The sequence below is a fragment of the Charadrius vociferus genome, unplaced genomic scaffold, assembly GCF_000708025.1.
Source record: "Charadrius vociferus isolate BGI_N301 unplaced genomic scaffold, ASM70802v2 scaffold61, whole genome shotgun sequence".
Taxonomy (NCBI): Eukaryota; Metazoa; Chordata; class Aves; order Charadriiformes; family Charadriidae; genus Charadrius; species Charadrius vociferus.
The window spans coordinates 3,000,371-3,024,107 of NW_009646945.1; the positions used below are offsets into that span (position 1 = coordinate 3,000,371).

Below are 23,737 nucleotides of genomic sequence, written 5' to 3' on the forward strand. Positions count from 1 at the left end.
CAGCATGGTTTGTTTCAAAGCTTAGCCATGTACCTTGGCAGAAACGCCACTTTCCCTTCTAGAAAAGCCTTTCTGACAAGGCTACGTGCTCTTTGGGTCCTTTCTTTTCAGGTGAATGTTTGAACTGCAGTGATTGGAGAGGGAGTAAAAATTACAGCCATGTCTATAAACAAAAACACAACTAACCCCTATTATTCTTGTACTTCTGCTGTTCCCTGAATTGTCAGTGTGTTTTGTTGCTACTAGTGATCGCTTAAGCGTATAAAACTCACCCATTCATGACTTGCTAGAATTATAACAATATTGAGATGGCTTTGGATTTACTAGGATTTGGATTTTAGTCCCACTCTAACTGTAGGTTGAACGTTCTCGTGTCATTATGCATGTGATACTCAGCAGGTAAACATAACTTACGAGGCACTGTTAATATTGTACTTATTTGATGGTAGGATGTGAGGATTTACAAAGGATTTCAAGACCTTTACTATTATTTTAAGAGATGTATGTGTGATCTTGTAGAATCTATTAAATTATTGCTAGCAGACTGGGAACAAATGTGATGGAGGCCATCTTGGGCTTGCAAACTTTAGTTCCATAATGTGTCACCAACTTAACTGGAGAGTTGATACAGGGCAAAAAAAAAATCCTGTTTAGTATGAACGTCTCTGATTCTGCTTTGTGTAAATTTTTCTGAGTGCTTGAGTGCTTCTGGTCATAAACCAACAAATTAGAATACTTCTTCAGCAGTGTGAACCTGATTTTTTTGTTGTTTGTTTTGTTTTCTTTTTAAACAAGCTTGGGTATCTTTTTCCCGACAGTTGTTACACACACAAGCCAACCTGTAAATATATATAAGCTCAGTAGGGTGGTATTTATATACTGGTGAAGCCAAGTTCTTAGACTATGAAGTTATTTATTTCATGCCTATTCTGACTCTTCTTCCTGCTTTGCATATGGTGTTTGGTCCAGAAAATGTACTTTTTAGGTATTGTTGGGAATAATTTTACCTCAAAGTTATATCTTCTTTTTTTGTGTTGGGATTCCGAGTTATGTCATATACTATCTTTAAGTCTCTAAAGGGTATGACTTCCATAGTAAGACGTACATTGTAGTGGGAACTAAAAGACCCTCTCACGTGAAGGCAAGAAATAATTCAGTGCTTGATTAGTAGGGTCTTAATGACTTTCACGCATTAGTAACACTTCATTACATGTTATGTCACTTTTTTGTTTTTTTGAGTGAAAGTACTTCTGAAGACCATAAGAAGGTATTGTTTTTTATAAAGCTGTTGGAGTTCTTTTCTTACTTGCATACCTGCTCTCAAAAAAGTACCATAAATTAGTTGACTCTGTTGTATCCCAGGATCTAATTTGTGTAATTCTTTCCGCAATGAAAACTGATTATTCTTTACAGCTAGTAATCTTATTGTTAAATACGTTCCTTTAAAATTTCAATAGGCTCGCATCTCTGCTTCTTAATCTGATAGATATTCTTTGAAATACTACTAAAATGTGGACACTATACTTTTGAGCAAAATGTATGAAATGTGAGACCAATCATGTGACTGGCAATGCTGTCAGATGTTTCTTTTTTTGTTGTATGGTTTTGGTTTGTTTTTTTTTCACTCAACTCCCTAGGTGCATTTTTCTAAGAAAACAAATTTGGATTTGGTTTGAAAACTAAAATCCCATACATGCTTGATTAAACCAAGGTAATAAAACTGATTAAATAAGGAACACCCGATGTTAAATAAACTTCTTCAGTTGTTGTTTTTGTTAGTTCTGATGACAAACATAATAGATAAAAACAGTGTTGGGCATTGGGGCTTATCGGTGTCTTGGTGCTGTCACTGTTTTCATAGGTAATTGTACTTGTAAAAAATCTATTTTGTGTACCTTTATTTCAAGTAACTGGAGAGTTTTCTTATCCTGCGAATTGAAATTAATTTAAATGATTTTTTTAAACAGCTAAGTTTTAAAATCTGCTCGTAACAAAATCATGAAAAATAAACACACATAGTACAGCTTTTGCTTTGTTCAGTTTTGTCTCTTTTTTTAAAACACTTGTAATAATACCAGCATATTAATGGATAGTAACTTTCAGTTCTTTAGCCTAATCTTAGTTCTGTTTCTTTTTGTACTTTTATGTGAGACATATCTTCCTTCCCTTTCAGGATGAAACTTCAGCCAGTTTTGTCATGACAGAAGTAATTTGTATTCTGATTCTAAACTTAGTATCGCAGTAACCTGTAACACAGTTCCAACTGATATTAGCTCTGCTCCCCTTCTCATTTTTTAAGTGTGAAGAAGCTGCTGCTTTTAATCTTGCTTACTAATTATGTAACTTAATAAATGTGGGGAAGATTTAAACAAACAAGAAGTCCTATCAACACTTGAAAACTGACATTAATGATATTTGTCTATTGAAAATTCTTCCACTGAAGGAACTCTCTTCATCTTAGACTGTAGCGATAGTACTTGGCAGCTGTGGGAGGTTTACTTCCACATCAGATATTTGTTATTGGTCTCATAATTTTGATAAGGCTATTGGATTCATAAAATGTTAGTATCTGCAGGGCTTTGTTGTAATGAAAAGCCTTTCATTTATTAGCTAATCCTCAAATTGTGGTAGATTACTTTAACCCTAGTTTACAGATCTGTAAACCAGTGAATACTTCATTTGTGCATAAGAGTGAATCAGAACAGATAGTGGATTATGAAAATTTGCAGTGCTGACCACCTGTGTGTGTACACTGCTAGACATGTTAAAACATTCTGCTTGTATAAAACATAGTGTTTCTGCTGCTTTTGGTACAGCTCTTGTGAAGTCACCATTGCATGTTTTCACTGAAGCATGTTTTAGAAAAAGAAAAAAGTAGGTGTGAACAAACCTCTGAAGGTCATCCATTTCAACCTTATGCTTAGAGTAGGGCAAGCCTCAAAGTTAAACCAGGTTGCTTAAGGTTTTATTGAGTCAAATTCTGAGTTCCTTCAAGGACAGAGATTTTGCCGCCTTTATGAGCAGCCTGTTTTTGTGCTTGATTACTTTCATTCTAAAACAATTTCCTGTATGTCTTTTTGGAATTTGTCATGCTGCAACTTGTATCTATTGCTTCTTGTCTTTTCTCTGGGCTCCTCTGAGAAGAGTTTACCTTCATCTTATGTATGTCTCATGCCTTGCACCGTAACTATTCCAATGAGCTTTCTCTGGACTCTCTTCCATTTGTCCAGATCTGTTGTATTTGGGTACTCAAAATGGATCATAATATTCCAGGTATGTCCTCACAAGTGCTGAGGGAACAATCACCTTCCTTGACTTGCCAGTACACTCTTGCTAATGCAGCCAAGGAGGTGGTTGGTTCACTGTCAACTCCACAAGACAAACTGCTAATTTAGTATCCACCCATGAGGAACATGTTCATAACCAGTCCCTGGCTAGACTTAGCACTGCTGGCCATACAAATGCACATGGAAGTTATTGAAAACACTAATGCAACTGCTAATTCCTATTATACAGTAAGGCACCCGTTTATAACTTTGTCATGTGGTTACATATGCATTCTGTAGTTTGCGAAGCACTTTAATTGTGCAAGTGTTAAGTTCGAGAAAATTTTGAAAAACAACCTGAATGCCTCTGAAAACTAACTGTAATGATTATTCCTAGCTAATTAGTTACATTTTTAATTGCCTCCTATACATCAGAACAGTGAATGATATTGCCACATAGGGTCTTTATCTGTTTCTCTCTCCATGAGCACTTGCAGTGGCCTATGAAAATCATTAGCAGGGTATTCTCAGTGCCAATTTCTGAGCGCAATTTCCTCACCACTTGGTCAGCTTTATTCCTGCATACTGTTCTGCTAGACTTGCGTGCCGTTTTGGGGATCAGTCTAGCAGTCTGCCTTCGTGTGTAGATGGGCGGAGGAGTGTTTTTTTCTTTATCTTTGGAGAACTTTCAGGGGAGGAAAAATTCTGAAGAGAGGATGTCTACCCTTTTTGGTTAAAGTTGGTACTTGTAGAAATATATATAATCACGTGTGTTGTTTTGTGGTGTCATATCATGGATGGACAAAGACTTAAAGGAGGTAAATTCTTTTGGCTTTATCATGGAGAACATAAGAAAATAACCAGGAACTGACTTGAGATGGGTACGCACTTAGTTTTATTACATTCAAGGTAAATTTCACAATGTCTATTTTGCCAGCACTAATATTTGTTTCTTATCCAGGAATGTGTAATTCTAACTACTAAACCCAAATAAAATATTAAAAGGACAAAAAAATTTACAACTAATCCTTCTGACAAGGCTTTGCAAAGTCTGTCCCTCCAAGGACACTGTGTGCTATTGAGATGTGGAAACATGGCTTTGGGAACGTGGTCACTGTGTCTAGAGTGGTAATCTGTGGTTAGAGTATTGTACTTGGTTGATCTAAAAGTACCAAAGGCATGAAAGTTACCAAGTAACCTGCCCTAATAATTAGCTGCCCTTCTAATTGTTAAATTAGTTTTTGCAGGGCTTTTTTTTTTTTTTCCCTAAATTCCTTGTAAACTAACTTACCCTTTTATTTTGCTGAGTTACCTAGTCCTTTATATCTGAAAAAAATTGCCCACAAAAATACTCATGTACCAGACATTTTCCTGATATTGTTAATTTAGATGGAACACTGTCTTTCACTATTCCACTGTAGAGTAGGTATTTGTTTTGAATGAGTCTTGTAACACTCTTCTAAATTCCAAACTTTGTAGCCTCTTTCTGGAGTGGAAGTTTGGTGGGTGCAGCTTCAGGTTTGGGTACCAAAAGGTATATTGCTTTGCTAATACCATGAAGGAAACAACCAATGAAAAGAAAACCTCAATTTTCTCATCCTGTTTGCCATTTTCCTCATCAGGCAGTAAACCATAAGCCTGCACAGGTGCACTTTCAAGTAGTTGGGTGTGAGGTGTGTGATCAGGTATTTAAAATTTTGACCTGAAAGTTTTATCTCAATAGTAGCAAGAGTCTGGATAATTTTCGTTATTATCAATTCATGCTCAGTCCTTGTCTCCACATTAAGTTATGAACTTTATGGATTGTCTTCTAAAAGTGAGAAATACAGATGAAGTATTTGAAGTAGTTATTCAAGGTGAAAAGTGGTTTATGACTTCAGTGGAGAAGTTGATTTGAGATTATATTGTTTGCACATCCTTTGCAGTTATTTGCTCTGGAAGCTGATGGTAAAAGTAGGGGAACAGGAAATGGCAAATTTAGTTTTGGTGTGGAGGCAGAGTGTGGTGAAGCTTTTGCCATGAGTGGTTCTGCCACCCCCTTTTTGCTTGAAGCAGGTAGGTTTTTGCAGGGGTGCCTGATCTAGGTTAAACTTGTTTGTTTACTTGTGGCTACATCCGTCTTGAGATGGATCGGTTGCCCGGTCTGGATTTGTTGAGAAGGCATGTACTGATGGAAGAGAGAAGGTGCGACTGAGGAGAGCATAGGACTTTCCTTTTTAGTAAGCTTAACGGGAGAAAGCAGGAGGGCAGCTGCTGGTTTTCTTCAGGTGGGGAGGGTGGGAAAGATCGTCAAGGAGCATGCCTGCTTAAGGCTTGTGTTCCAGCTATTCTGGATGTCCGTGCAAGTTTTATCTGAAATGGCGGGCCTGTAGCCTTCTACACAGACCTGCATTTACAATTTATGATGGTTATTCATGGTAGCAGAGCGGTTTACGGTACTCTGGAGTCTGAAAGTAGGTTAGGCCACTGTATTCTGGTTTATCCCCACTGCAGTGTCACAAGTCTTCCTTCTTTGGACTCTGTAGTGTCCTAAATTCTTTCAAGTTCACAGGTTTCCACAGTGTGTTTCTTCTTTTCCTCTTTGCTTGTCGTTTGTCTTCCTGCCCCAAGGGTTCAGACATCACTAGTCTGGTGCAGCCTCTGAAGCCTGAATCTCTTAAGGTGCTTCAGTAATCTGGCGGTCTTCAGTGTCTGAAACTGGGCGTCTCAAAACTGCAAAGTGGATCGGAATTTAAAAAAATTAAAGAGTTGCCTTATTTAAGCACTACCATAACAAATACCATAAGTGTAGTTATGAAAGATATTAGAAATATTTTTCCTGGTTATCTGGGAAGGAGGAAGAGAATGGTTCAGTTTAAAAATGTGATTGTATTTCTTTTAAGGGAATACTGAAAATTGACAGGATTTTTTTATCAGGTCTTGTGCAGAAACCATTTTCTGTTCTTTATAAAAACTATGCACACAATGGTAAATACTAAATAATAAAATTCTTTATAACATTGCTTCTTTATAGTTGTTAATTAAAATAATTTCTGCAAATTCTTCTCTTATCTTTAAAATTTGTAATACAGCTGTTTGCTAGTTATCATGACCTGAGTAAGGGATTGTAGCTGACAAAATTGGCCCTGTAAAAATTGACAATATTTTGTGTTTTAGTCTGAGAGAAATGCAAAATAATAAAGCGTACAGGTAGAAGAAAATACATTTTACTTAAAAAAATATCTGATACTCAGGAATCCTTTTCTATTATTAAAAATAAATAAACTACTATCACTCTAATACTAGTCAACTGCTCAGAATTTAGCAGTTATTTTGCATATAGGTGTATGAGTAATATGGTAGTGTATGTTGAAAGGTTAGATACTTACACAACTATCTTGCACACCAAGAAAACGCTGACAGTGATACATCAGGCTACTGTTTGATATCTCAATTACTAACACTGTACTGTTTTAATATGGCGTAAGGTCTTTTAAATTGAAGTAACTTATATTTTAAGAATTTTCTACAGATATCAATGGCATTGGTTTAAAGAGGTTGTCTTTTGTGATGCAGAAGACGTTCCACTATTCCAAATTTATTTAAAAAGAAATTTAACTTTTACCTGTTTTGATTAAAATATCTTTATTTCTATAATAGGTACCTCAACACACAGTTTATTAAGAAGAACAAATTGACTGAAGCTGATCTTCAGTATGGTTATGGAGGGGTGGATATGAATGAACCATTGATGGAAATAGGAGAGGTAGGTATCTCTGGAAGTGGATATAAACTGTATTCAGAAATGCTACAAGTTCAGCTTCATCCTTTTAAATTTTGACGTTTCTGTGTCACAGAATCTGAATAGTTAAATACAATAGAAGATGCAAGCACTGAACCCTTTTTAAAATGAGATTAGAGTTTTGGTGTAGAAAAATACTGGGGGCGGGGGGGAAGATCAGTTCAAACTTGCCAAAAAAAATTTTGTTTATTTGGTTGAATGACACTTCTATCTAGAAAATAGCAGTACTTTTAGTTTTGGAGACCCTTGAAATATTACTTTTAGGTTTCTATTTCTTGATGTCACAAGGAGTAACAGCTTTTTTGAGATTAGTCTTCTGTACTTCTTATTTTCTAATGCAAGCTGTTTTGTACTTCTATTGTAGCAACTGGGATAGAGACTTTGAAAGAAAAGTAGACATTCCGTGCACAAAAGTGTCATGTAGGGAGGGTTTATCTTTTTGTTTAAAAAAAAAAAAAAAAAAAGTAATTTGGGGCAAGCACAAAGGTGTTGACACAGTTACTAATGTAAGTTGCAGACTCTGAGAGTAATTTTTAGTACCTATACAATGAAAAAAATTGTCAGCAGTAGGGCTACATTCTGAGATACCACCCTGTCCACTTCAGCTATGCGAAATTGTAGTTTCTGTTACTTCATGGCTACTCTTACCAGGAAATACAGGAAAGTAAAATGAAAAGACAATTTTACAGTGTTAAAAAAAAAAAAAATCCTTCAAATTTTTTAAAAAAAGGTGTTTCAGTATGTCTTTAAGAAGATTTTGGAAACACCTTTTCAGTCTGAATCAGAACAAAACCACAATCCTGAATACAGTTGAGCAGAAGCTTTTCTTTTGAATGCTTGTTAGTGTATCTGTTTGCTTTTTGTTTGTATGTATATACGCTGCTAGCTGGATAATTCATTTTATTCTGTCATTATCTGTAGTGGTGTATTAGGTTTTTTTCTTTTATCTCTACATTTGCCTTTTTCTCTAAAAAGGAAGCAAACACTTCTCTTTTGGTTTGGAAAGCTAGAGAAAACGTTCTTTTTCTCAATGTCAGAACGTGACCTGTCAGTGATTACTGTTCTAGCTCTTGGGTTTCATTGTTTTAAGTAGACCTCTGCTGCCTTTAGTTAAGAGTAAGGAGAGATTGTGATGCATGAAGAAGCATCTTCTGTTCTTCTGACCCAGCTACCCAGCTGATGAAGATGGGACTGCCAGTTGAAATTGCTAATCCTCTGACAGGTTGGGGGTGGGCTGAAAAAAACATGAGAAACACGATATACTTTAAGGCAAGGTAATTCAGGAAAGGAATTTCTTCTCTTGTTTACCTGTGCTGTCTCCGGGGCTTCCTGATCAGTGGCATTTGTAAAGGCTTATCAGAGCTTGGAAGTGCACATTGCTATACCGTTTGTGATATCTTCAAAATGGCGTAGGTGATAATTCCTCATTTCCTCACACTGAGATTTATCTGACTCAGTTCCCATGACCGTCGAGGTAGTCCTTAGCTCTGTGTGAATGACACTTAGTTCAGCTGCTTTGGGGGCTGGGAGTAGGTCTGGACTTGTTCTTGGGGCTGGGTGATGCTGACGTATTAATGAATTCTCCCCCGGTTTCAGTGTGCTACTCCATTTGGAGGTATCACCCAAAGTGATGGTAGTGGCAACTTTTGTCCATAGCTTTCTGCCTTACGTTATGTTTACCAAAGAAGAACTAACAGCAGACCTTATAATTCAGCTTTTTTTTAGTATCATGTTTTCCACGTGTTTATGGAATCATATGTGGGGCAGAAGGACAATGGTGTGCATTTTTGTTCAAGCTTCCCAGCAGTTGTTCCTAGGATGGTACATCCCTAGCTCATCATTTCGGCATGTTACAGGGAGAGTCAAGATTTTTAAACTATAGCTGGCAGCCTTTGGGTTTTGATGAAGATGTCTGGATGATGATGTCTGGAATTCTGCTAATGAGTTTTTCATTATCTCATTTCCCAAGACTCTTTCCATTTCTCTTTACTAAATACTGTCTTTGTAATCTGTAGTATTGGGAGGTAAATTTTGGATCTTGAGGCAGTGAAGTTAATCTCTGTTCATTACTGGTGTAGGATTAGGTTTATGGCAGTTAGTGCTTTGCTCTGAAAAGGAATGGAGACTTGAGTCCTACACTCAAGTAGTTTAATGCAGCTCTGTTAAATTGCAGCTCTGTTTTTGGAGAATTCATTGCCCCAGAAATAAAAGTAGTTCACATTTCTTCATCTACAAGGCACTTGCCATGTTTATCAAGTCTTTGTTTTGAAAGCATTTTCTCCTTCGTTATGATTCCAGTTTAGGATTCTATCTTCTGTTCTTTGGATTGTGCTAGGGGCTTTGACAAAAGTCTTTATTTCAGTTGTTCATCACTTAGAATGGAAGGAATTATCATTTATTCCTTTTTAGATAACTGAGATGATCTGTCCTTTATCTACTCAAGAGTAAACATGCTTACTTTACATATAGTTCTCTTCAGTCTCAGCATAAAGTTATGGAAATAATGCCCAGTATTTGTAGAAGCGGAACTGTACTCTCTATGTACTGAAGTTTCTGTCTCAGCGTTGCTCCTGTGTGCTAATGAAACTTTGGGACCTTTTCAGTAATCTTAAACGAGTACATGCTTGCTTAATTCTTCTGTGGTGTGTAACGGTAGGTACATATAAAAGACCAGAGGTGCATATGTGATGTGCATGGGCATGGCTTCAAACAGTTTATCGTCTCAATAAGTGTTCCAGACATTCAGTAATTGTTGTACTAGGATGAGATCAGTTGAGAAAGTAGTCTGCCAGTGCTTGCGAGAGATGGATTTTTATATTTTTTTTTTCTGTCTCTATGTTATGAATGCATGGTGAAGGATACTGCTTTTCTGAGCTGAGCTCATATCACCAATTTTAGACTTCGGAGTTTGCAATGACTCTGTGAGAGTTCTGAGCTATAAGGTAGTTAAGATGTGCCTTCTGTTTTGTTTTTTTTTCCCCCATCATGGGGCAATATATTCTAGAAAATGGAGGAAACTGCCATGTTCTGCATTGTCAGTCTAGGTGGAGAAGCAAGATCATTCCCTCTCTTCAAGGAGAAGAAAGTCTCTTGAACTAATACGTCAAGTTGCTGGATTGACCTGTCTGTAGTTTACTTGACAAGAAAATTCCAACAGGCAACTTGAAGCTGTTTCAGATTGGTAGATCATATGTGAGAGGGACCATGTTAGAGGGCATTTCAGAGACCATATTGCAGAATAGTCACTTGAGGTCATCCCCTTCACCTCATAGTCACAAAATGTCAGTCTTTTTTTTTTTTTCCTCCAGAACGAGCTTTTTTCAGCGTTCTCTGCTGGATGAGTTCCTGATGTCTTAGGGAAACTTTTCCTCTAAGTGTTCTACTACTACTCTCCTCAAGGCAAGGCAGTGAAAATCACTCCTAAGACAATTTGATTTCAAAATGTTTTCTGTCTTTTGACAGATTTATAAGCAAACCTTTACCTCTTCTTTGAACCTGCTTATGATGCAACTGTGTCAGCGTTACCTCCCAGACTTCTGTACCCTTTATTACAGCATGGGTGCTCAATACCTGTGACAGACACAGCATGCTCATTTCTCTGCTCTTTCAAAGGAGGATTTATTTCACAAAGTGGATCAGATCGGATACCTAGTCGGTAGCTAGATGCCTACTTTCAGTTAAGACATACCTGAGCAATATTTTAATTTTTACAGCTAAGGACCTATTATATCAATATAAGCTATTGTATCAAAGCTTTCTTAGCAGCACTATTCCCTCTGTCCTCACTGATTTTGGGCATTTCTTTTTGCCCAGTGTACTACTTACTACTCACTGGTAGGTGTTTTTAGAGGTCTCAAGAGTGTGCGGGTATTCTCCCCGTATGAGGGATCACATTATTCTCTTTGAGCTTTAAATCTGATGTTGACTTATGTGTAAAAAATCCTTTGAACGATTGCAGTTGTGTTTTTAAAAATGGTAGGTTTTGGGAGCAATTGCTTCACCCACAAGAGTTTGAGATATTTGGATCCATTTGACTGATCCTTCTAATGATATCTTAGGAATCGGGTGACCGTATTTGAATTCCATTTAAGTCAAGTATTAGCTTGCCAGTGACTTTTCTTAAGCTGTATGCATCTTAGTTTAGAGATGCTCTCTGTGTGTTGGATACAAGGGCTGTGTGTCTTTGATCTCTGACAAATTGGTCAAGATTCATTCCCTTTTGTCAGCTGAGGCTTATTTTGCTGTAATTTTTAGAAATAGCAGTGTCTGTACACATACAAACACTGCAGGTAGAAAGGCACGTTACCTACCTATTACTGTGTAGATGTTTTGTTTATATGTACTCAAAACTTGTCCTCATAACCCACTTGCTTAGGGTCCTCACGTGCATTTGAGAATCCTTGTAGAGTGGAACCAAGGTATAAATCAGTCCTATTAGACGTGTTGGAAGCATACAGAGCGGGAACCACACATTCAGACACTGCCTTTCTAGAAATTCTGTGTCTGACACTGCTAGTATACAGATCTGTGTGATCTTCATCCGAATGCAGTCAGATGTTATAGAAGAAAAATGATAAAATAATAATATATTGACAAATGTGGGGGGAACAAAAGAATTTAAAAAGGAGAAAGAAGAGGGTATCTAGCAGTTTGATTCTTAAAATCCTGAATGGGGAATTCTGTCATCTTTGGTTTTGTTTTGGGGTTGATGGGTTTTTTTTATTTTTTTTATTGATGTAAACTTGTGTTGTGTCCTGACAGCTAGCTCTTGATATGTGGAGAAAATTAATGATTGAGCCACTGCAGGCCATCCTTATTCGGATGCTCCTCCGAGAAATAAAAAAGTGAGTACTTGATTATGTTTTGCTTTTACACAATGTGGAGGTATTGCACTTTTTACTTTGAAAAGTCTGGGGACTTTGACCAAATTCTTTTATGAGGTAGCTTCTTAGGTGATGACCATGTTCTATTAGCTTTCCTCATTGTAGCTACGTATTTATGGTTTGCATGTGTAGAAAAAGACTCTGAAAAGAGTTAATTCACTGTAACCCAAGGGTAGTGATCTTTTCTTTTTCAGCCACCCTTCTTTTCAATGGGATTGGGGAATAGTTGGAATAATTCTCTAGGTCCCATGGGATGCCTTTTGCCTTTTTCTCCACCTGATACTGACTGCTTATGGCTTCTGTGCTGTCAGTAAAGTTAAGGACCAGGACTTATGCAAAGATTTGCCAAAGACAGAAAAGATATGTTGCTTTGTATGGAACCCAGAACGATTGCTTATCTGCCAGGAAGACTAAGATTCTAGGTTTCTGTTGTTCAGATGAATGACTTCACTTAACATTCTTGGTGCTTTACTTGAATGAAATGGAAATAATTATGTTTTTGCACTTTGAGTGAATTTATTATTTTATTTCTGAATACCATGGTTACTTTTAAACGAAGACCCTGGTAGTTACAGGGCTTGGGGCTTTTTAAGTTTTGATTTAAAACCTTTATGCTATTTAACTCCTAAAATATCTTTTTATTTATGAATAAACAGAAATTTTGAAATATACTACAGACCTTGTGTGTAGTTGTAAGTTCTGTCAATTTCTACACTTTTACTGCTGTTTAGGGGAGCTCTGGAGTTGCCTAATGACTGGCGTTTTTTAAAGTGATTGCGCACCTGACTCAGGTGACCCGGCTAGTGTAGGTAAACTGAGAGTGAGGTAATTGGGCTGATTGAGGTTCCTTGGACATGTGCTTGGTCAGAAAAAAAGCTGTATTTATAAGGCATTAAAAACTGATTTTAATATTATAATTTTGTTTTTCCTTCCTCAATTACATTTTTGATGACTAAGTAACTGACATGATGTCCCTCTCAGATGGTATTTCTGAAGCCAGGAAGTATTTATTTGCTTTCAGTTATTGAACCGTGCTTTCTATTGAACATGTTTCCAGTGCTAATATTGCTTTATCCATATGTTTACTATAACAATTTATTTTTACTATATGAAGATCCCCTAATTTATGGTGAAGAAGATTCTGCTTTGCTACATTAAGCACAGTGACATTGAAGACTCGTTTTAGTCAATCTGTATGTTTCACTGGTGGGTGGGAGTGGAAATCTGTGTTAAAAGCTTTTTCAAAAGACATGTGATGCCTCTTAAAAGTAATGGTATGTATATACCTTGAGGCTGACCGCAGACCTCACAGGGGTATTTAGATCAAGACTGTCACTGGCTCCATGGGGTGTTAGATCTTGAGACTGTAACAAGTTGACGTTATTTTTTATTAAACCATTTGGAAAGTTTTAAATAAAACTTGAGTCACTGTCTCTAATGGTTGGGTCTGTATTTTTTTTTTTTTTCCCTCTGTTATTCAGGTTTTTTTCTGTGTGATCTCAAAGAAGTTAATTCAACTCTGTTTCTCAAAATATACATCTAATAATTCATATTAAGTTTGTTTTAGCCACTTTGTGATCTGCCTGTCATGTAATGAACTGTATAAGAGAGGAGAGAACTTACTATACCTGTTCTTCCTGGTGTCATGAAATGTCGGGCTTGCTATGGGTATTCTGAGGATGGCCTTTGCATGTAGCTATAGGCTTGTTGCTGTTCATTGTTCTGATTCCAGCGGTCAACACAGTTTGTAAGAGGCAATTTTAAAGACTTTGCTGCAACAGCCTGTCAAATGTCTTTTAGCATTGAGGTCAGCAATTCAGGGATTAAACAAGGTCTTTGAAGAAATGGATATCAATAAGTTACATCTATCAGAGGTGCAAGAATATGCATGAGAAGTTTATTACCTAAAAAATTTAATAAAATTACTAATACATGTATATACTTAGAAACCTCTTGATTAGATGTCTTCTTAAGTGTAGTACTTAAGTGTGTGCATGGTTCAATTTACTAAAATGTTTTACAAAATAATTAAAATTTAAACAGATGGAACAGTTGAACTTCTTATAACCAGAAGATTTTGCATAGTATATGACAATATGCGGAGTTGATAACCCACATTGTAGGCAACTAGTTGCATATGAAAGTACCTTTATTACTGTACTGAAAAAGGTTGGGGGAGCAGAGCCGCAAATTTTGCTTTCAGACTTCACTTTATCTCAATGTATTTAACTGGAATTTTAAAAAGGGTTCTGACTAAAATCTTGACACATGTAATTTTTAGAAGCTATAAACTTGTGCAATACTCTGTACATTAAAATTAACAATAAACTTTTTTGGCACATGAAAAATAAAGTAGTAGTGACTTGTGGTTCAGCTGAACAAGATGGCTAAACTGATCTAAGAGTTTGCTGATGCCAAAAGGAGCAAGGCTGTGCTCTACTACCTTTCTTGTGCTGAATTTGGTGCTCATCTAGTCCTTTAGTGAACCAACTCAACTGCTAGTATGACAGAAAACCATCTTGGCTAATATTTCTCCAGATGGGCATGCTGAGTCAGTTCAGCAAAGAATTTGATGAGTGCCAAAGCAATGCAAGAGAGATAGAGAGGCCTGTGACTGAGCAAAAGGGAGCAGAATTAGCCCCCTTAAACAGCAGAGAATTGTTAAATCACTTAAGCCTGTCTTGTCTGACTACACGCCTCTTAATATAGAGTTCTGAATATAACACACTTTCTTCCCCCTCCCTCTAGCCCAAGCACTCCTCCTACAAGGCAAGCTGAATATCAACTTACGCATTTTTGTTTCAACACAACAGGAAGCCGACAAGATCTCGAATTGTGAGAAAATTCATCTATGAAATTCTTAAACAGAAATAATTTGGAAATTATTCAGGTGCTATCTCAAATGACAGTGTGATTAGTACAGACTAACCAGGAGAGGCTTCTCTACTAAAGATGACTAACACTTTCTAACTAACTGAACCTATTCCTGTCTGAGCTGATACATTATTTATACCATTTGTTTGAAAGGAAAGCTATTGGAAGTTAATAACTTTTTAAAGTGTTCAAGACGAGCTCTTCTAGTACATCGTGAATTCTGTAGTTAGTTGGTCTTGATAGACCATTGGTCTGACACAGCAGAGCACTTCTTTTGAATGGTGGAATCTTCTTTTAATGAATACAGTATTTATTATTGTACCTTAAACTTTAAATATGTTCTATGGGGCTATAGTAGTACACTGTACACTACATGTTAAACTTCCACTGTTAGCTTTAGTCTTAAGATAAGAACAAGATGCAGTTAACATAAAACAGCACAATGTCCTTGAGCTTGTGTTTTGTAGTTTTGTCCATTTCTGTTGAAAAAAGAAACTCATCATCATCAGAATTAGTGAAACCTGCGTTTCTAGTGCTTTACCTTTTTGTCCAGATTGCCCACCAAACATCATCATTCCCTCCTACCCTCCCAAGATGTCCTATGATATTCAGCTGCTCTGTAGCTGTATGCATCCATATTGCTAGCTGATTACTGCCAAGAAGGAAAATAAGCACTTAATAGGCTTCCACCTTGGTGGGGTCACCAATTTCTCTTATTTTAGTTTGGCAGATACTCTTACTACTGCAACTTCCAAGAAAATCTTCCTTGAAACTTATGTAACTTTCGAAATGTCTGTCAAATTTTCTTGAAACTAGCCATTTATGTTACAAATTCTTGGGAGTGGAGTGCCATTGGTGTAAATAAAAACCTGAAGATGCTGCCAAAGTGGAAAGAATGATAGTTCTGTGATGCTTACTATTTATCTTGGAAATAGTGTAGCTTTTCACATAGGTTCATGATGAAGTTCATAACACAGTTCTGTCATTAAATTTTTTATTACAATTTTGCTGTAAATGTGTTACAATACCTCTCCTGTGAAGACAGATGGGGAGAGTTGGGGTTGTTCAGCCTGGAGAAGAGAAGGCTCTGGGGAGACCTTACAGCAGTATTCCACTACCTAAAGGGGGCCTACAAGAAAGCTAGAGAGGGACTCTTTACAAGGACATGTAGTGAGAGGACAAGGGTAATGGCTTTAAACTGGAAGAGGGTAGATTTAGACATAAGGAAGAAATTCTTTACTGTCAGGGTGGTGAGACGCTGGAACAGGTTGCCCAGGGAAGTTGTGGATGCCCCATCCCTGGAGGTGTTCAAGGCCAGGCTGGATGGGGCTTTGAGCAACCTGGGCTAGTGGGAGGTGTCCCTGCCCATGGCAGGGGGTTGGAACTGGGTGGTCTTTAAGGTCCCTTCCAGCTCTAACCAGTGTATGATTCTATGAATACTCACCCACTGAGGAAACCTATGTTAAGCTACTAAAAACTCTGTAAGTGTGGGGCCAAAATGGGGAGAGTGGGATTCTGTTAATAAACAAAGAAATAAATAAATGCGTGCTAACATGATCCTGGCAGTTGTTCCAGACTTGTCATTTGATTGGCAACTGCATCCTGACGGCCTCCATATTCAGAAGTGGATTTAAATTCTTTCTTTGTTGTGTACTACCAGCTACCTAAAAGTGGGCAAGGCTGGTTCCATGTTGCGTTCCTTCTCGCCTATCACCTTCATGCCCTCTGGCCTCTGCTTCAAAAGCCTATCTCCTTCCTTGCAGCTCTTCCACGGAGCATCTGCCTGCTGTACTTTTACAGCCTTTTCCTAATGATACGTTGATCTTTGAATACCCCAGGCCTGACCTTTGCTGCCCCCTCTCTTCCCACATATGCGTGGGCTTAAGGTCTGCGAAGTGGCGTGTGAACTGAGCAGAGGGGAGCTGGGACTTCATCTGTTGCTACAGTAACGCTTCTTGTGTTTGTGTCACAAGTATCTTTCCAGGTCCAGAGCCCCACGTGCTAGAGGCGGATTGGACTGTCTCTTGACAGAGCCCTGCTTTGTGATATGCTTAACTTTTAGTCACGTAGCTTCCTGTACACCATGACATGGTGCTGTGTTCACAAGCTGCATGCACCCTGCGGCTTACCATGGTCCTTGGCCCCTCCAGGATGGAGCTGGGTCCAGGCCCTGGTCTGGTGTAACCCTTCTTCCCTTCTGTGACATGCTGCTGCCGTTGCCATCATATAACTAGACCCAGCAGGGGGATGTTGGCAAGAATGCAGGGTGTGAGTACATGTACCCAAACTCAGATTTATTCCATTGGTTCAGCTACCGGAACCAGAGGAAACCTTCCTATTCCCCAGGGGAAAAAAAAAATAAAATCAGACCATCCCTGCTGGAGCAGTCACCCATTAGGTCAGCTCATTTGTAATGGGTGATCAAGCTGCATAAAGCATAGAGTGACTGCTTGTAATCTGTTAGAGACCTGGTTCTTTCCACCCATCATGAGCTTAAGTTTTCAGACCTTAGGACACACACCTCCTAAATACTAGAAGCGGTACATGTAATTAAGTGTTGTGAACATATGAGCATGGTCTGGTGTATGTAACATGACGACTGCTGGTGTGGCTGTCCTGGTAAACCTCCTAGCTTATGGCCATCCTCTGGACTTTTTGCCAATTCCAAACCAAAATTAATGAAATTAGCAAAATTATTTCTTCCCCCGTTCTACCCTAGCCTAGATGGGTATATGATAATGTTTGGGTTTAAAGTATTTTTGCTGGCTTTACTTTTTTTTTTCCCTTTTATTTTTTTTTTAAATCACTCATGTAAATGACTCACCTATAGCAACATAAGTTTCTATCAAAGAACTCATCTTATATTTTCAGTGCAGTCTGGGTAAAATAAAAGTTCTTATTCTATATACATGTATATATGTGTACATATGTATTTAAAAAAGGAAATCCTTTGAAATTACAACTGCTGATGCTTAAGTGTAAATATACTTCTATGAATCATATTTTAGTCCTATTTAACACCTTAGGAATTAAGGAATATTTTTTACTTCTTTGTAAATTGTACGTGAAAGGTGGTCTTTTTTAGAACAGTTTATGGTTTAAGAAAGTCTCTGCTGCTCTGAGTATGGGTATGTTATTTCCAGTCTTTGCAAAGGAGTGAACGCTAATTTCTTTAGCATGCAAAGCACTTGTTTTAATTACTTTTGTTTTCAACAGAATGGGACTAAAGATAGTATTTTCTTCACTTGAACTTGTTCATTTGAAGTTAAGAACTTGACAGGAAAACGTGAGGTTTTCCTTTTCCAATGTATGATTAAAAATTGTGATGATGCACCAAGTATATTATTTGTTCCACTTGATATCTACATGCTGAATAGTAGTAGATATTCAGAAAAGAAAATAGCATGCCTTTTGGTGTGATGTTGGCAAAAACTATTTTTTTGGCAGGAGCAGGAGTGTGAAGGTAGTCCGTTTGATAAAGGCTACAGGTACAAGATGGAACTTGCTGTAACTTTTAAAGTACTTGCTTAGAGTATGTAGTTTGGAATACTTACATCCTTAGCAAACGCTTGGAAATTTCATGACCTGCGAATGCTTTTGAATAATCTATGAATTGCTATTTCAACAATTTAAATATATGGGAGAGAAAGAAGAGTGCGTTTTTATTTTAACATTAATCATCTTCAATTTTGCCAATCTAAGCAGAGGAATTTACTGGAAAATGTTTTCATCCAATATTATTTCATTTGACTCTCAGATGAGTTACACTAGATACCTACATTCTCATGAAAGTTTGCTTTGCCTGTTTCAGTGATCGCTGTGGAGAAGACCCAAATCAGAAAGTAATCCATGGGGTTATTAACTCCTTTGTTCATGTTGAACAGTATAAGAAAAAATTCCCCCTAAAGGTACATATATATTTCTGATTTGTGTTTTTAATTTTGAATGTTAATCTAGTATCTGTATTATTTGTCTTTTAAAAAAATTCTCCCTTTTAGTTTTATCAGGAAATTTTTGAGTGTCCTTTTCTGAATGAAACAGGGGAGTATTATAAACAAGAAGCTTCAAATTTATTGCAAGAGTCAAATTGCTCACAATACATGGAGAAGGTAAGAGATTCTTCTCTACACATACAATAAGTAAAATCAATTTACTGATGATACGCGTTTTCCTCTACGGTTCCCGTAGTTGTTCTTTGTTGTATGCTTTCATCCAGTTTTGACTATGCTTTTGTGGTGGTATGGTTAATCTGAATATAAACTACAAACCTTGTCTATGGATGGACTGTCAAAAAAAGACGAAAACCGAAACACATAGTGGGTTGATCAGTATTGCTTCTTTACTTCCTCATGTTTCTTCTATTTGTAGTAGCATAAGATGAGAGTTTTAGGAATATTACTGAGGTGGACTTTCTTTTGTTTTGCTTTGTGGTGTACGAAGTCAGGTTGTGGTTAAATTGCTTGTAATTCTTATACATTGCTTGAGAAAGCGGAGGTGAATAAAAGACTAGGAGTCAGTCCTCAGTGCTATACCGTCCACACTAACAAGATAGAAGAGTTGAGAAGATTGCTGTTAACCATAAGGAGCATAAGCTAATGGTTGCACATAAGCTAATGGTCGCCTTGTCCCGAGGTGAAATTCAGGGACAAGCGAAGACGTCAATTAAACCAAAATAAATGCAGATTCATTTTGTCTATCATTAGCAGTCTGCAGCTGCAGTACTCTCCCTAGGCTGCCTGTCACTGGATATAAGTACTTTTGACTTTTTTTATGGTAATGCCTATTTCCTGAATAGCTCATGTAGCTATGAGCAGATGTTTACGCATAAGCAGATGGGTTTGGAACAGTAAAGTGATTCTTATGGTCATATAATTAGGTAATGTGGTAAAACTTTCTAAGAAGGAATGAGAAGTGTGGTAGGAGAAATTGGGGAAGACTGGTCACAACGTTGAAGGGAAGAAGAAATTTTGAGAACTATGGAGTGCTATTAGATAGCTAGTAGTGACTGAGCCTAGTCAGTACTCAGAGTAGAAGATTATATTAATTCAGCAACAGCCTGATTCAAAGGAGCAAATTTAATTTTTCAGCATCCCGGACAAGTTCTTTTTTAACTTTGTTACTTATTTGTGTGTCTCATTCTACATACATATACTATTGTATATTCATGATTTTATATTGGTGGTTAGTATTTCATCAGCTCTCAGTTTAAAAACTTGTCTGTAGGTTTTAGGTAGATTAAAAGATGAAGAAATGCGGTGTCGGAAATACTTGCATCCCAGCTCATATGGCAAAGTGATTCATGAATGCCAACAGAGAATGGTAGCTGATCACTTGCAGTTTCTACATGCAGAATGTCACAATATTATCAGACAAGAGAAAAGAAGTGGTAAGTCTCAATGGTTACAAAAAATGTGAAGTGGTTTTTGGTTTATTCATTTAGCGTTGCAATTTACTATCTTTATTTAGTGACCTTCTAGGTGCCTAAGCATTTTCAACTAATATATGTTACTTATCTAGAAAGCCCAATGAAACCCTGAATGATATTTTTCTTTTACCATGTAATTCATTTTCATCCTTCCAAATATATAATCAAAACCTTCTTTCTACTGTTAACAACCCTTCTTTCCGCCAATACTCTTTCTCTTTCCTTGTCTTAGTCGGCTTAAAAACACACTGAAGTCCTGTGTCCTGTAGAGCTGATCATATTTTATGCTTGTGTTTTCATTTGTAAACCAATGGCTCTGTCTTTACAGATTTCTTCATCATCATTTGACAGGTCAGGATTATAAAATATTTTGGCTTCGTTTCATAGCCACTTTCTATTGTCCTGAATCTTTTGTGACCTCTCTTCCCAAGTCCTTTTTACAGAAGCAGATGGTCTTATAGTTATATTCCCTGCCTGACTAAAAAAAAAAAAAAAATGCTTCCTGATGACTACATGCCTCTTGTCCTTGAAAGAATGCTTATTCTTGCATGGAAGATGGTATCTATTATGTGAAACAAATTATTTTTCACAGTCAAACTCAAATTGTGTCTAATAATAGTGTTCAGTTTCCAGAGAGTTTTGGAAATTTGGTCAGAGCTCGGATCATTTTTTTTGAGGAAAAAAAATAATCGTAAAAATAGCAGTTGCTTATTGACAGCTTTTCTAGCCTAAGAAAAAATGCAAGCCACAACTGGAGGATAACAAAAAGTCAAGAAGATATCTAAACTGATTTTAGTCAGCTGCTGCTAAGGGAGATTTAGGGAGGCCAAGGATTAAAATAAACTGGCACAATAATTTTCTGTACTAGCCCACCTCTTCTCTTGGGGTCTCTCCTGAATAAGCAGTATTGAAAGAGTGAGGTAGTCACAATGGCAGTACTCAGTAAATACTGGTATTAGCCCTACTCTTTCCTTTTTTTCTTTTGTTAGTGATCCAGTATATGTTAATTTTTTTTTTTTCAAAAGTTAGTCTTGTTTCAGTCTTTGAAAAGTTCTGTGTGAAATTATGATACTATATTAAGTGTTGATTTTTAGTGTTTCTAAGCATATTCTATAAAAATGTATCTCTGTTACAGACATGGCAAATATGTATACTCTACTTCGTGCTGTGTCAAGTGGTTTACCTCATATGATTCAGGAACTACAGAACCATATCCATGATGAGGGCCTTAGAGCAACCAGCAATCTTTCTCAGGAAAATGTGAGTTTCTTCAGGCAGCTGAAATTACCTATTTGATTACCATTCCTGATGAAATGTTTACCCTTTTCTTTCTAGTCTTACTATGTTTTGTTTGTTTGTTTGTTTTTATTTTGTCTATATGAAATCGGTTTGGAATGTTATGGATAAATTGTAACTTCTAATCAGCACGCTTAGCTGTGCAACACATATCTATCCCGAGAGTTGATTGTTGTGATCTAACCAGAAACAACTACAGCTAGATATTTCTCATTGTTGTTTGTTTAATGCTGTCATGGCAAGTAGGTCCTTTTGTTCCATGTATGTATTTTTTTTCCTGAATTTCTCTAAGTTAGTGGCATTTGCTGTTCTGGTATGTTAGGAACCAATGATTCCATTTATTTTAATTATATGTTGTTTGTAAAGGCTTGACATCCTGTCCTGATTTCATTGTGCTGTTTTTCACTAATAGCTTTGTAGTCTCATATTTTCATGTAATTTCTGAAAATACAGTAATCTAATTATGTTACTAAAGTGTGTTGAACTTTTTTCAGTTCACGTGTATTCAAATTACTCAATTCCATTTTTGTTCCTCTAGCACTGCTGTTCAGAAACAAACAAGCAAGCTTTCATTTGGCAATATATTTGTACATGTATACATCTGGCTGTCTAGATTTGTGCTCTCTTTAGGATGGTGACTTTAGCCATCCAGTGTTTCCGTCTGTAATAATACAGAAATATGAACTGTTGTAAATTCACTCTTTTATTGACTGCACAGGAGTGCTTACTCTTCCATAACTCCCATGTGTGTACTGAAAACGGACGGCAGTCTTTAGTAGTATAGTTTGCTTTCAAATTATTTCTAAGTTTATTGAGCTTATTCTTTGAAAGTAATAGTGCCTACATGGGGAAATGAATGCAGAGCCGTGAGGGTGATGAAAATTCACAGCCTTATGTAGATAAACTCAAAATGTGAAATACTTGCTCCACTGTGTGCATTAAGTACTTTGTCATTAGAACATTTTTAATGTGTGACCTGAGAATGCACTTGGGAAATCATGTGGTGCAGCCAGTGCATTGCACACTCTTGTGTTGCTGCCTGCCAGCTTGTCTGTGTAGGGATTCCTCTAATTCATGTTAGTCATTTCCATACTAAACGTTACGCTCAAATGCGGTGCATCAAATTTGATCCGTAACTGTCCTAGATAGGAAAATTCAAAGCGTTCATCCAGATTTTCTGTCTCTGAAGTCAGTGTATAGGAGAAACAGCAGTTTATTTTTCAGTAGCTTTTTGGCTTGGTTGCTGTAGTTGCATGTTAGCGTTAATGATTTTTGAAAGGGCTACTAAAGGATTTTAGGGTATGATGGAAAAGATTACACAGCATGAGAGCACTATAGACACAAATCTATGTTTGATAGCAGGCCTGTAAATGTAGCCATAGACTTTTTATTTCCAAAACATGCTCAAGCACAGTAGTGTAAGAGTACACCAATGCAGAATCAATCCTCTCAAAGACTAAATCACTATGATTTTAACTTTTATCAAAAAGAATAATTAGGAAAAAATGTACACCTAATGTAGATATGCTTGTGTGTAGATAATACTGCTTTTCTCATTAACTTGCTTTCTGTTTTATGTACCCTTTTTAGATGCCAACTCAGTTTGTGGAGTCAGTTTTGGAAGTACATAGTAAATTTGTTCAGCTCATCAACACTGTTTTGAATGGTGATCAACACTTTATGAGTGCCCTTGACAAGGTAACTTTTACTTAAGTAAAAAAAGCATTGGAAAACAAAATGTGGGACCCTGTTTCAGGCTTACCAGAATTCTTCAGGGCATCAACCAATGTTCAAAGATAGAGTTCTTACACAGTTTTTCTAGTTTATAAGTGTAATGGAACAAAAGACAATCCAGTGTTAGAGGAACATATACGTACAAAGGAAACCACTTTAATAGTTAAATGTTTTCTGAAAGAAAGACCTTTCTTTTAATCCGAATTCAGAGCACAAAAATGGAGCTGACCCATTCAATGTAAACTCAAGTGCACATAATAGAGACAAATTGTGGGGTTTAGGAAGTTTGGTAACTCTTATATCCATTTGAACTTGAATTGGCTTGCTGCCATAATATTTAAACTCTGAATGTGATAGTATTACTTACATAGAAGCTTTTTTTAGAATTTTCAAGTTGTCTACAAAGAATATCTGGAAACTTACCTTACTTAAATCCGTGTCACAATAGATAACTTTTTCCAGGAGACAGCTGCACTTG

The 23,737-nt window shown here is 37.0% G+C and overlaps 1 protein-coding gene across 1 annotated transcript in view; it reads left to right on the forward strand.

The window, feature by feature from the left end:
- The window catches only part of CUL2 (cullin 2), a 50,720-nt gene that overhangs the window by 9,521 nt on the left and 17,462 nt on the right, over positions 1–23,737 (forward strand). The window contains exons 4-10 of the mRNA XM_009895104.1: positions 6,906–7,011; positions 11,809–11,891; positions 18,616–18,712; positions 18,803–18,913; positions 20,028–20,190; positions 21,365–21,489; positions 23,116–23,223. Of these exons, the coding sequence (XP_009893406.1) occupies positions 6,906–7,011; positions 11,809–11,891; positions 18,616–18,712; positions 18,803–18,913; positions 20,028–20,190; positions 21,365–21,489; positions 23,116–23,223 (793 nt within the window). The remainder of the gene's footprint in view (positions 1–6,905; positions 7,012–11,808; positions 11,892–18,615; positions 18,713–18,802; positions 18,914–20,027; positions 20,191–21,364; positions 21,490–23,115; positions 23,224–23,737) is intronic.